Source organism: Lepus europaeus, chromosome 13 (genome assembly GCF_033115175.1).
Source record: "Lepus europaeus isolate LE1 chromosome 13, mLepTim1.pri, whole genome shotgun sequence".
NCBI lineage: Eukaryota > Metazoa > Chordata > Mammalia > Lagomorpha > Leporidae > Lepus > Lepus europaeus.
The window spans coordinates 91,235,717-91,249,933 of record NC_084839.1 but is presented as its reverse complement, the minus strand read 5'-3'; the positions used below and the strand labels follow the sequence as shown (position 1 = coordinate 91,249,933).

General features: G+C 47.2%; 1 protein-coding gene across 1 annotated transcript in view; it reads right to left on the bottom strand.

Moving 5' to 3' along the window:
- Nucleotides 1-13,148, bottom strand: part of SLC9A4 (solute carrier family 9 member A4) — a 62,151-nt gene extending 49,003 nt beyond the window's left edge. The window contains 4 exon segments of the mRNA XM_062208888.1: nt 9,301-9,384; nt 9,386-9,705; nt 9,708-9,764; nt 12,893-13,148. Coding sequence (XP_062064872.1) covers nt 9,301-9,384; nt 9,386-9,705; nt 9,708-9,764; nt 12,893-13,148 — 717 coding nt within the window.
- Nucleotides 13,149-14,217: the final 1,069 nt, after the last annotated feature.

Below are 14,217 nucleotides of genomic sequence, written 5' to 3'. Positions count from 1 at the left end.
CTGGACTGGAAGAGGAGCAACTGGGACAGAATCTGGCGCCCCAACTGGGACTGGAACCCAGAGTGCTGGCACCACAGGTGGAGGATTAGCCTAGTGAGCCATGGCGCCGGCCTAAAGGGGCGTTTTTAACAACTGCTTCCCTGTGATTCTCTGCACTCCTTCTGAAAATTCCCTTAAAGAACTACACCCAGATTCCTGTGCTCCCAAGGTGTTCCTGCTCCAAATCCATTTCCGCAGCTGCCGGACCCTTCCTCCCAACAAAGAAAGGATTTCTTGCCAATGAGCGAGGCTCTCTTCTTTTCCTGTTACCCTTGTGAGCTGCAGTGAATTGCACCACCTCTAAGTGGATCACAGCAGAGACCGGTTCAAAAGCAATCGGTACAATTCACACCTCAATGCTTCTGCTTCTATAGCAAGGAGAAAATGAACCAAACAAGTATTCGGAAGTCAAATATGAAGAACTGCAAAGAAATAATTGGTTGGAGTGCCCATCTCTAAGCCTTCGTGATCTTAGCATGCCTCCAAGGGATTAACCCTCCCCTAAAGAACCCATTTTTCTGATTTCAGGCGAAAGGGACAGTCAGTAGCTGGGACCCCAGATGTGCAGGATGAAAAGGCATCAGTGAGTTGTGAAAGGTTCCTGTCACTGGCTAATCCCCTCAGCACTTCAGAAGCCTTAGTGTGACTCATTTCAATTTCAAGACCTCAAAAGCACCTGGTGGTCTCCCAAGTTGTCTTTCAAGTTCTTAGCCACATTCCTGGGAGATGCAGTCACCAGCCACTGGGGACTGGTCCAGACACTGTTGCAACAGCCAGTCCTGCGCACATGGATCAGAAATTATCCAAAGGTACCGTTACTTCATTTTAACACTAAGATCTCTGCCCTGGGAAGAAGCTTGAGCCTCATGACCATAACATGCAACCTATGTTGGGTTCATTTCTAAACTGGGCCTGCATGAACTTGTGCCAGTCCCTGGATGTGTTGAAAAGAACTTGCCCTCTTCCATATCCATATCCCCCCAAAAGAAAGGATGCTCACATTCCCTGCTTGTGAGGTCACGGCTTTGGAAACCATCCCCTGGGGTCTCCTCATTTATTGCAAATAAACTACTTTGTATGACAGCTCCATCTGGAGAGTTTCTTAGAATTCGCCAGGAAGCAGGTCCATGATTTTGGGTGGATAACATCAGGAATCAGATCTGCTTCTTCCATGTCAGTGAACTCTGCCCTCTCCTGTACACTCCTGCACTCCCTGGGACCTGCACAAGCTGCCTTCCCTTCTCCCAGCTCCTCCCACCTCCCCAACCTGGGGAGGGAGCAATGTTACTCACTGCAGCCCCCCCCCACCACACACACACACACACATCCCCACTGAGTCTCACTGCCAGCTACAGCTGTGGGCTGAGGTCAGCTGGTAGACTATTGTCTCAGAGCGCATGTCTGAAGGTGAATGTCAAGATCTTAGGTTAGGTGCTCACCAGGCACCTGACTGCCCCCACGGTGGGATGGAAGAAGCCTGGCAGATACCCAAAGCTGATCAAGCCACGGGCCTGCTTCTCCCCCATTTCTGTGCCTGACGTCACCAAGCACACTATCTGCTCCCTGTGGATCTTCTCTGGCTCATACGAGAAGGGCAAGGGGACATTTACTCGCTGTCTACCGTGTACCCGGTGTCTGGATTCTGATTGCAATCCGCCCTGGGAGACTGCATTACTTGTTGCCACACCAGGAAACCCAGCTTGTGGACTGTGTCCCTTGCCCAACATCACACAGTTTGTGGGGCCACGTCTCCCATATGCACTAGGTCCCTGGCCAGCAAAAACTGCCTACTGCCAGAAGGCCTCTTCTTGATCCCTTTCCTGGGTATCTGAAGAACATGAAAGGGAATGAGGGAAAGTAAAGGAAGAGAGGAACACCTGCCCAGGTGTGTGATGGGATTCTGTTCCAGTTTGCATACTACTCTTCCCTAGGAAAAGCAGAGACGGCAGAGTGCAGATGGACAGACAGAGAAGACACCAAGGCGTCACTTAGAATGTGGAGAGAGCCCCCTAAGGTTCAGAAGCACTTGTGTGGGTGGGCTTCTGTGACCACCAGGCACTGTGCAGCCCACCCTGTGCCGGACACTACTTCTAATGCTTCCTTGTGTGTTGACTCCCTGGGAGCATCCCACAGTCATAGCTGGAAACAGAGGCCCAGAGACACTGAGTGAGTTGCCTACAGTCACACAGCTTGCCAGGGTAGAGGCAGGCCCTAACCAAGGCCTGTCCCCACTGCTTGTGGCTACACATTACTGCCTCTTGATTGAGAGAGAACGGAGTTAAGACCCCCTCTGAGCCGGGAGAATACCAACTGCAAAGAAACTGCGAAGAATTATAATCAAATCAACCCTTTCTGTCTTTGCCAGGAACAGCCATACGTATGGTTCTCCTTCCTGAGCCTTGTGTGTCCAGGATAGTGCATGTGTGGGACAGGTGTGGGGGAGGTAGAAGGGGAAGCCAGGACCCTTCTCTCTGCACACACCTGCTCCTGCCACTGGTTTTCTCCTACCACAGATATTTGCTGAGATTGGTGGCTGTAAGGTGTCTGAAAGAAAACACTCCCAGTTCTCTCATAGTTTCCCAGTCAGACCCAGTTCCCAAAGAGCATCCATTTGGTGGTCAGAGGAAGAGAGTGAAGGTCACTGGGCACCTGCTGGGCCAGAGCAGCAGGCCGACCCCCGGGGCAAGCAGAGCCCTGCTGCACAGCCTCTGCTCATCCCCATTGCTGGCTCCCCGTTTCGCTTGTTCACCCTTTCTATGCTGTGCACTCCTGAAATGAAGTAATTTGCCCAGCAGCCCTGTGATGTCCAGTGCTAGACACACTAGATGCCTGGGCTGGGAGGCAACAGCTGGGGAGAATTAAGGGGACCCTCAGGAAGGTCGTTAACAAAGTAAGGCCCTGTAGCGAGAGGCATATGGGAAAAGAAGAGGGCAAAGGGAGGAATGAGGGACCAGAAAATGTAGGATCTAATACCAGCAGCAGGAACACAGCAAATACAGGAGTAGGGCCAGGGTCGCAGTGCAGTGGGTTAAGTCTCTGCCTACAATACCACCATCCCACATCATGCCCTTTCCGGCTGGGGCAGGAGGGATTCTGCCCTTCGCCATTGCACATTGTCCTTTTGCAAAATGGGGGCAGTAGCCCCTTCCTCATCATCTTGAGGCCCCAGTAGGGTCCATAAGGCACCATCCACATGACCGGCCCAGGCCAGGGCTCAGAAACATCAGTGCACCTGCCTCTGCCGCCATATTCTAAAAGGTGGGATGCAGAGGCAGCAAGAGGCCAATGGAAGATGACACCAGAAGAAGGAAAGCAAATATGAGGACAAGCAGAGTGGGTGGGCAGCCAGGGTGGTGGGTGTGAAGGGACCGTCAGAGTGGCAGTCGAGGGCAGAGCCGCCCTGGAGTCTGGCCGTCTGGATTCCAATTCAGCCCCAGTACAGCTGGCTGGCTCTTTGGGGCTTTCAGAAGAAGTGGATGAAGAGGAGAGACAAGAGATACCTCAGTGATCCAAGACAACCAGGGAGGGACATGAACGTAGGAATGAGCTGCCCCTACAGTCAATGCAACAGCACCATTTTCCTGCTTAGAGGGTATCAGGCACTAGGCAGTGTCTATGAGCTGGTGTGATAGAGGAGCAGCCAGGACCCATGGGTACTCCCTCCAAGCTGGGCACTCACCACATTCGGAGCCAAATGTGAGTCCTCCTGGCCCCTTGGAGCTAGGTAATATCATCACCCCACCTTAACAGCAAGAGGAGCACAGAGAAGATCAGAACCTGGCCTACAGCTACGTGTTGGAATTGCTTGGGCGGCCATCTCTGATTTGAAGCAAGCACACTCCGTGTACTAAGCGGATTTGGACCTTCCCCTCCTCGGTAATAGGCGGGCTCTCTCCCAGCTCTCCCAGCTCCACGAATTGCACATTCTAAAGGTAAGAAGAAAGAAGAAACGGCTGGTAGGAGGCAGCCCAGAGAACCTTGTCTGTTCCATCACTGGCCAGGCACCAAGCCATTGTTCAGTTTATTTTCACTTCTTCTGCCTTTTATTTTTTTCATCTAGAAATGAGGGTATTTATTCAGGCTCTATAATATAATCTAAAGATATAAAAACATAAAAAGTGGAAAAGTGACCCACTTGAGGTCTGGATATGCACTTGTCTTCCTGCTAGGGTTTTTGCCATGAGAGTATTGATCATTTTCTAAGCATATTTGGAAACACCCTTTTAAAAATGAAACAACAGTAGTATATATTCAAGGTATACAACATGATACTTTGGAGCAATTACTATCATCAAGGTCATAAATATATCCCTCACCTGACTTTGTGTGGTGGGAACACCTGACGTCCACTCTTACAGCAAATTTCCAGTAACCAACACAGTATTGTAATAAGTTTAAAGCTGGGTTTTATCGCTGCTTCTCTTGCCTCCTATTGAGGGTGTGTCCCAGCGAGTAGAGTCATAACCTAGAACACTCAGCAATGAGGAGGAAAGAGTCGGGCGAGCAAGAGGTTGAGATGCATGGATACTTCCACTGTTCTGGAGCACCTCCTTCTCATTGGAGACAGGGCAGCTCCTTAGCAGAGAAAGATCTGGAGACTGGTCACACGGAGCCCACAATCACAGCCTGCTCTCGGCATGAGTCAGAGATTTCCTGCTCACTCGTAACAGCTGCCCTCGGGCAGGCTCCTTTCCTCAATGAGAGGGTGAGCGCAGCCTCAAAATACAGCCGGATGGCAAAAAGGCAGAAAGTACCGGTTGCTTTCAAGCTACTGTCTAAATCTGGCCCTTGGGCTTCTCTGGTTTCACGGAGGGACCCAGCAGTGCCCCCCAAACACTTAATGCTGGGTGACTGCACAGTACCCGGGCGTGACATGTGGGCAAAGCTCACCGCAGCCAACACAACAGCAGCGTTGGCCAGCGGAGGTCACAGCGGTGCCCTCTGGCCCTCAACAATTGCCATTTTTAAAAAAAGGTCTCTGTGGAAGCGATTAAGCCTTGAGAAAGTTAAACAATGGTTGCTGGCAGAGAGACTGCAGCCAGAAACCCAGCTGTGGCTGGCTTGTCGATGTGATACCTCCAGAAGATTCAGAGGGAAGTCAGACTTCAAGTTCAGGGCAGCAGTACCCAAGAGGCAGGAGGTGGCCTAGGTCCACTGATCACTAACAAAGACTGTTTCTCAGCAAGAATCTATGCATTTGCACAGTGCCTTCAATTCTCTGTCTATAGAAGCATGTGCTGATAAATGCTTGAAACCCAAGTTCAAGGCCAAGTGCTGCCTTGACACTCATCCAAATCAGCCCAACTGCAAATTCTCCCCACACAGTGCCCTGGATAAAGTGCCCAGCCTAACAAGCCTCATTGTCAACGGGGCAGAGTTCCTGCTTTTCTCTGACTCATGGGTTCTGTCCCCTGCCAGCCTGCAGAATTATTCTGACAGGCCCATCCCACCCGCCCGCGGGAACTCTGGTTCACCTCATCCTCTTGTTACTACAAAGCCTGCCCTGCTCAGCTGGTGCTGCTTCAACTGTTCCCAGGTGGAGCCTCAGTGGGACCCTGCGGGGTGTGCAGTAGATGGATGTGAGTGATGGACTGGTGTCAATCTCCCCTGCCCAGGGTTTAGGTGTCTCCCTCCACAACCCTAGGGGGAGACTTTCTCATTCACCACCGGGGGTGAAGAGGAAGTGATTTAAACAGCCACATCTTTACTTTACATGTTTGTATGTACATACGGTTTAATCCAGAAATCTCATTCCGAAACTACATGAGCAGAAACAAGAATGTTTACCACAACCTTATTTATAAGAGTGACATCGTGAAAACTACCTAAATAGCCGGCGCCGTGGCTCAATAGGCTAACCCTCTGCCTTGTGGCGCCAGCACACCGGGTTCTAGTCCCAATTGGGGCACCAGATTCTGTCCCGGTTGCCCCTCTTCCAGCCAGCTCTCTGCTGTGGCCAGGGAGTGCAGTGGAGGATGGCCCAAGTGATTGGGCCCTGCACCCCATGGGAGACCAGGAGAAGCACCTGGCTCCTGGCTTCGGATCAGTGCAGTGTGCCGGCCACAGCGCGCCGGTCATGGCGGCCATTGGAGGGTGAACCAACGGCAAAGGAAGACCTTTCTCTCTGTCTCTCTCTCTCTCTCTCTCTGTCTACTCTGCCTGTCAAAAAAGAAAGAAAGAAAGAAAGAAAGAAAGAAAGAAAGAAAGAAAGAAAGAAAGCTACCTAAATAACTATCCACCAAGAAGTTAGAAAGTAAATTGCAGTAAATTAATCAATGAAAGACTATGTGGCAGATGAAAAACACAGAAAGAATTCCAAGACTTGTTCCATCTTAGCAGTGCATGCAGTCCACCCAATTTATGTAAATTTATGTAAAACATGCATCTATGTCTACACATGTATGTACATCCACATCATAAAGACTGAGAGGGAAAATGCTAGGATGACAAAGAATGAGGAGAAGACAAGTGAAGGCTTCTGTGTTTTATGACGTACAGTTTTATTTATGAAAAGGTTTATTTGAAAATCAGAGTCAGAAAGAGAGACAGAGACACAGAGAGAGGACCGAGAGAAATATTCCATCCACTGGTTTACACCCCAAATGGATCAACAGCTGGAGCTGGGTTGGTCCAAAGCCAGGAGCCAGGAGCTTCTTCTGGGTCTCCTTCATGGGTGCAGGGATCCAAATACTTGGACCATCTTCTGCTGCTTTCCCAGGCACATTAGTGGGAGGGAGGGGTGGCTAGATGGTAAGTGGAGCAGCCAGGGCTGGACCCAGTGCCCATAAGGGATGCCAGCATTGCAGGCAGTGGCTTTACTCTCTGTACCACAACATCAACCCCTGTTTTTTTAAATTTATGTTGCAGCACATAAATAAGACTAGAGTGTATTTTCATTATAAAAGATCAAAGGCTACTTTGTAAGGTTTTTTGTAAGGTTCTACAGCAGGGGCTGGTGCTGTGGTGTAGCAGGTACAGCTGCTGTCTGCAATGCTGGCATCCCATATGGATGCTAGTGCCAGCCCTGGCTGTTCTACTTACCAACTAGCTCCCTACTAGTGTGCATGGAAAAGCAGTGGAGGATTGTCCAAGCACTTGGGTCCCTGTCACCTGCTAGGGATACCTGGAAGAGGCTCCTGGATTCATCCTGACCCAGCCCAAGCTGTTGTGGTCATTTTGGGAGCGAACTAGTGGTTGGAAGGTCTGTCTCTCTCTCTGTCTCTCTTAGTCTCTGTATAACTCTGACTTTGAAATAAATAACATAGGTGCCAGCATTGTGGCATAGTGGTAAAGCAGCCTCCTGTGACACAGGTATCCCATATGGGTGCTTATTGAAACCCCTGGCTGTTCCATTTTCTTCCAGCTCCCTGCTACTGCACCTAAGAAAGCAGTGGGAGATGGCCCAAGTGCTTAGGTCCCTGCATCCACAAGGGAGACCCAGAATGAGTTTCTGGCTTCTGGCTTTGGCCTGGCCCAGCCTTAGGTAATGTGGACATGTAGGAAGTAAACCAACAGGTGAGACATCTGCATTTGTTTCTCTGTCTCTTTTCTTTACAAATAAATGAATAACTATAGTATTTTAAAATATATGGTATAGATACACAAATAAAACTAAGAAAATTACATAGAAGTATATGACAGAAGTTTGTGTTATTTAATGGAACTGGTTAGCTCTCCAACCTACAGATATCTGCTGGCCTGAATTCCATGTATAGAGTGAAATCCATGATCTAGCCTATCAGACTTTCCAGCTCAATTTCCACAAGAGTATTTCCAAGAAAAAAAATCCCTAATTCACTTTTTCCATGAGTCATGCAGTGGACTGACATAGAAGCTCACACATTTTTTGGAAATCGGTCATCTTTCTCCTGACACCCAACTTTTATTTAACTTCATGTTTTCTTTAAAACATTTTTGTATTTCTTTAAAATATTTATGCATTTGAAAGGCAGAGTTATAGAAAGAAGAGGAGGGGAGTAAAGAGAGAGAGAGAGAGAGAGATCTTCCATCCACTGATTCACTTCTCAAATGACCGCAATGGCCAGGACTAAAAACTCCATCCGGGTCTCCTACATGGGTAAAAGGGACCAAAGTACTTGGTTCTTTTCCTGCTGCTTTCCCAGGCATACATATCAGCAAAGAGCTGACTTGGAAGTGGAGCAGCCAGACTGGAAGCGGCACTCAGATGGCATGCTAGCATTGCTGGCAGCAGATTGAGCCACTGTGCCACAGCATTAGTAACTGTTTAGCTTCATCTAAGGCAGCATGTACAAGGACACTTTAAAAAGCTCATGGAAGGAGCCAGCGCCGTGGCGTAGCAGCTAAAGCCACCACCTGCAGTGCCAACATCCTATACGGGCACTGAATTGAGTCTCAGCTGCTCCACTTCCCATCCAGCTCTCTGCTATGGCCTGGGAAAGCAGTGGAAGATGGCCCAAATCCTTGGGCCCCTGCACCCATGAGGGAGACATGCAAGAAGCTCCTGGCTTCTGGCTTCAAATCGGCCCAGCTCTAGCCCTTGCTGCCATTTTTGAAGTAAACCAGCAGGTGGAAGACCTCTCTCTCTCTCTCTCCCTCCACCTCTCCGTAATTCTTTCAAATAAATAAATAAATCTTTTTAAAAAAAAAAAAAGCTCATGGAAAAATAGAATTAAAAGAGAAGGTGATATTGGTGCAAAAAAGTGTTGAAATTTAGGCATATTTTCATGAAATGCATTTCAATGATCTTTGTGAAGACTTGATACGCATCGTTTTCAAAATTTCTTACAGCAAAATAAAGTGATCTTTTAGTTCTATTTTCCATGTACTTTTTGAAAAACCCTCATGTTAAAACACAACCAAGTATAAAAGGGGATGAGAGTGAGGTCTGGTGGCTAAGAAGAAATGAAAATGTCTGCTACTGCTTTTAGCATGGAAACCAGGAAAAACCCTTAGCACTGGTTCCTGCTACTGCTTTTAGCATGGAAACCAGGAAGAACCATTAACACTGGTTCCTGCTTGCTCACTGCAAATCTACAGATAGGAAAGAATTTGAGGTTCTCAGGTTGGCTCATGATTGACAAGCAGCTCTTGTCAGCTGTACAATACACAACGCAGGTGTCAGGGAAAGTCACCGGAACAGGGAACCTGGGCCCCACGGCACGGACTGCTGTCTGTGTGTGCTCCACTGCAGCTGGTCATACTCAGGACTCCTCCACGACCCTGAGGACAGCCTCCTGTCCCCCACCCCCCTCCCCTGGGGAGCCGCCATGGACCTCTCACCACACTAATGCCATCGTTGAGAAGGGTCTCCCCAAAGATCATCATGTAGAGTTGCTCATTCACACGCGCCTCCTCGAACACGGCCCAGCACGGCCACGGGGTCCACGGAGGAGATGAGGCTGCCAAACAGTAGGTTGTGCAGGAGGTTGACGTCGCTGAGGCCAAAGGCCTTAATCTGACAGACGAGGTAGAGGGAGAGGCCAATGCCGAAGGCGTTGATCAGGGCCCCTGGGCCTGCCCACCACAAGATGGAGCCGATGTTCTCAAAGAAAGGCCTGGTGGGCATGAAGTAGCCGCTCTCCAGTACCATGGGTGGAAGGAGATACAGGAAATAGATGCTGGAATCCATGACTGGAGGGGATTTGTGGTCTGTGCCAAAGATGATGCCGCCCACCAGCGCCCCACGAGGATGAGCAGGCAGCTTTCCGGCATGAGGCCAGGCAGTCTGCGGTAGAGATGGAAGCCTGGGGAAGAACAGAGAACTCTATGAAGATGCTTTGCTCATGAACTGCACCCGGGGCGCTGGTGGGCTTTCAGAGGCCTGCGGATGGCACGGTGGGCACGGGGGCTGGCACCTGGAGCAAGAGCCGGAAGTGCTGCAGGGGCTGTCAATCACGTGGAGCAGCTCAGGGCAGCTTGCGGGGCCATTCACAGCTCGCTTTTCCTCCTCCTCCTCCTTCCTCCTGCTCGCCTACCTCCCATGGACCCAAGAGGGCAGGCGCAGGAAAGCTGAGGAAAGAGCGAAGCTCCTACACTCACAGGGCTCCCAGTTTCCACCTCTTGTAGAGTCTGTCGTGGTCCCCTACAACTCAGCCTGTTACCCACTTCCCCAATTCCCCTCCTTACCAACAACACACACACCACCTAAAAGCCCTTATTTTGTTTCCCAGGGGTCCCGCCTCCTGGTCGGTGACCGAAAGAGGGGATCCTGTTGCATTTTCATCAGGCACATTCCGTCACCATGGCCCCTTCACGTCATCAACACGGAATTTCTTCAGTAACAACTCTCATTAGTTGTTCCTTTCTAGTCCATGTCCGTTGCTTCGATTTAGGGTCTCCCATTTTTGAACCTAGTTGTTGCATTTTCCTCTTGCCCTCTGATCTCATCCTCATGTCTTCAGGCCACTCCACACTTTACTACCAAGTGATTCTGCTCCAACACATATGTATCTGATTGTCTCATGCCCCACACAGGACTCTGAAAGCACACAAACTATCTGCCAGATTTTAAACCCAGAATATCGGTTGAACGTCTCTGTTGAAAGATCAAACCACTAGTGAGCGCTGGGTGGTGGAAAACCAGAGTTGTAAACATTACTGCCTTTCCTGCCATTGACGTTTCATAAAACGGCATGAACAAACATGCTAAAAAACATTATAACAGACAAGTGCATGAGGGTAATCCAAAACATCTGTGGGAAGTGGAATTAAGAGATAAGTTTATTTTGGGCACAAAAAAGCATTTGATGTCCATGCATAGTTTTCTTTTTCATAATATTCACTTTCCACAAATTTTTGAGGACCCTTGTACACTGAAGTGTATACTGAATGCACCAACAATATGGCAAGAGGCCAGTGCTCAGTGGGTCATCACAGGGCTCCTCCAGTTCTAGCCCCTTTCTAGCCAGCTTTCTTCTGGAGTCCTGGATTCTCCATTTCTGAGTGACAGTTTCCTTTTCCTTCTCTTTCTCCCTTGACACCCCTACTTCTTACCCCGTCCTTCTCTTCTTCATCCTCTTCCTCCTCCTTTTCCTCTTTTTTCAGTACTTACATTAGCACAATCTGACTTTCCTTAATAGATAAACTTGGTGGAAGAGCACATGGTATGATTCTCTTGGGCCTTGTGTGTCTCAGTTTGGCCTTGCTTCTAGGAATATAAGCTTCCTGAATGGAACAACTTGCACCCTACAAATGTATCAGGAGAAGCTATGTGTCCACAAGTGAGGGCACGCCAAAGGGAAGGTCTACATCCACTTCACATGGTAAAATGACTCTCCCCTTTCACCATGGGTAATACAGTCACTTCGTGATTTTACAGTTCTACACCTTGAAACTTAAACAGATGCAAACAATATAGTCCTGCCTGAATCAAAGATGACTTCCTACATCCATTCAGGACAATTCTTCTGTGATGTTCCAAGAAATGAAATGGAAGTAAAAGATAAACCAGAACATCTGAGGTAATTTTTCATTATCTTTGTTCCATAATATCTTTACTTTATAAATCAATAGTTGGATTTTTAAAAAGGGCTGGAGCAAGTTTGAATGTTTTTCTATCACAGTGCCTACTTGTCATTATTAGGTTCATCTGTTTCTCCATTCACTAAGTCTTTTGAGGTCAAGGACATGGTCATTGCTATCTATTGTATGGGTGCGATATGTTATTTCCTTGGAAAGCCATTTCTACTTAATACACCTTAAAAAAGATGTGAGATCCTTGGTGTAAATTAAGCATTTAACAAGTCACAGAGATTTTCAAACTAGCAATTCTCATTCAATCATGACACTTTACTAGCCCAAAATAAACAGCAATTAGAAAGGATCACTTAATGAGTACACAGGTGCCCCTCAACAGCTTTGGAGAAGGTGTTAGAAGGTCAGAACCCACAGAATATACCTGCTGGATTATAGCACTCAACCCATATTGTACATGCATTCTAGATAAAACTATATATATATAATTTTATATGTAATTTTATATATAACAATATGTGTATATATATATGTATGAGCATCAGAAAGTTTTAGAGATTCTATCTCACTATGATAATCTAGGAATTTAAATAACAGCCTATGGCTGAGATAAAGGAAACATTATGCTTACTGAGATAATTGTATCAGTTTGACACTTGGGAATACACGGGTTTTAAGGAGACAAGGAGGTGAAATTAGTTAAACAGTCACAAAGAGTAAGCCACTAATTTGGTTGTTGGCTCAAGGAACTCTTGACTGGAATTTAGTCCATTCACTTGGCTTCATTTTATTTTACAATGGAAACCAGAGGTGCCCCACTGGCTCCATTTGCATAGGTGTAAGTCAATATTTTGCTGACAGATATCATCTTATCTGCCCGGGCATCCCATTTCTGACTGACATGAGAGTTGCCTGTGGTTCTCTTGCTCCTTGTTTTCTGTCAACTTGCAAGGAGCACATGCCACTTATAAAGAATAAACAATGGGCACCATTGATGAACCCACTAGTCCTTTGCAAACACTATAGGAAGAATATTTCATGGAAAAATCATTATGTCAGTCCTAAAATCTCCAAAGTGCAGACACTGAGGACTATGTGCTTTGCAAAACGCAGAACTAAAGACTTGTACATGACCAATAATGTCACGTGGCTGTCACCTTGAACTAAGAAGGAATCCAAACAACCCAGGGCCCAGAAGGACATTTTTAGATTTTAAAACACAGTTCATTAGAGATCTTTGTAAAAGCTGTGGTGACTTTCTCTACAGTCAGGGAAAGAGAAATTGGAGTGTAAATAGCAGTAACCATCAAACCCACTTAGCTGGCTGCCTCTAAGGCATTTTCACATACATTATCTCACATGGAAAACAACTCCCCAAATGAGGTGTTGGAGGACTTACCTATTTTTGCCAGAGATGCTAGCAGTATCCAGAGGGTGACCTCATAAGGAATTTGCACATAATCATAGTCCAGCTCAAAAACAGATATCCTCTCATCAGGCTCTGAGCTGGCAGCAGCAAACCAAGCATTAGGTCCAAGCTGTGTGGTGGAATTTGTGGATTTACTCAAATCAGAAGATGCTTTGGAGCATGCAAGGGCCACTAGCAACAGCAACAGCATCCAAGGACCAAAAGAATCAAACGGCCAAAAACCCATGCTCATGGGCTTCTCCTACCTACACTTCTGAAGAAGCAAGGACTTCCAGAGCGCAGTTGCTTCCACCTGTATCAGAGGCAATGCACACACAGTCCGTGGGTCATTCCAAGAGGAGTCTGAATGTGCTATTGAGTTCTGCATGTAGGCACTTTCTAATCTTCTTTAAATAATTTGGGTTCAGGCAACTCAGCTTCCTGAGTTCAAGTGCAGTCATTCAATGGACGGGTAACAGTCCAGAGAGCTATCTGTAGGACCTCTATGTGGTCATCCCTTGAAGAGAAATCTGATGGGGAAATCACCTCTTCTTTCAAAGCTGTTTCTTCACTTCATTGCAGTCTGGTTTTGCCGTGTGAGTGAAAATTAAAAAGAGCTTGCAAGTGCTCATTCCATCTATCACTGGAGCCCAGCCACTGAGGAGCGGGATCCTTCCTCTCTGTCAGAACCCCAGAAGGAGCTACCTGTCCTACACCTGTTCCTCCTCTCCTCCCCTGCTCTTTCACTTGTTTTGAGTGACCAAGGCAGCAGGTAGCTCAGGAGCCACACTTAATTATTTGCTCTGATTTGACTTTTGTAATGAAATGCTGAGTCTTCTCCGGAGGTTACGCTGCTGACACCTAGTGGACACCCTCTGTATGATGCCTCTGACATCGTCAGTAGTAAAAGATTAGTGACCTTGTAAATAACAATCAAGCCAGGGCATTTTTGAGAAAGAAGAGTTTTTCGTAATTAGGTCAGACAATAGAATTAAATCTGCACTGTTCTGTCAAACTGTTACACAGTCTCCATGAATGAATAGGGAGGGGAAGGAGCAAGATGGACAGCAAAGCTTGACATAACATATTTCCAGATTCTGTGAGCAGTTATCCACAGAAGGATTGACTTGCCAACTCCCAAGAAACTTTTTTCTGTGTTTTGAGAAATCAAGAAGCCAATGAACAAATTCAATACACACATCTTAGGCCTCCAAATTTTAAATTTTTAAGTGGAGAATTCAAAATTTTGTTATTATCCAAAAGAAACAGTGTCACAAAGTATTTATAGAACAACTTTGAGATGAACTTTATGAATC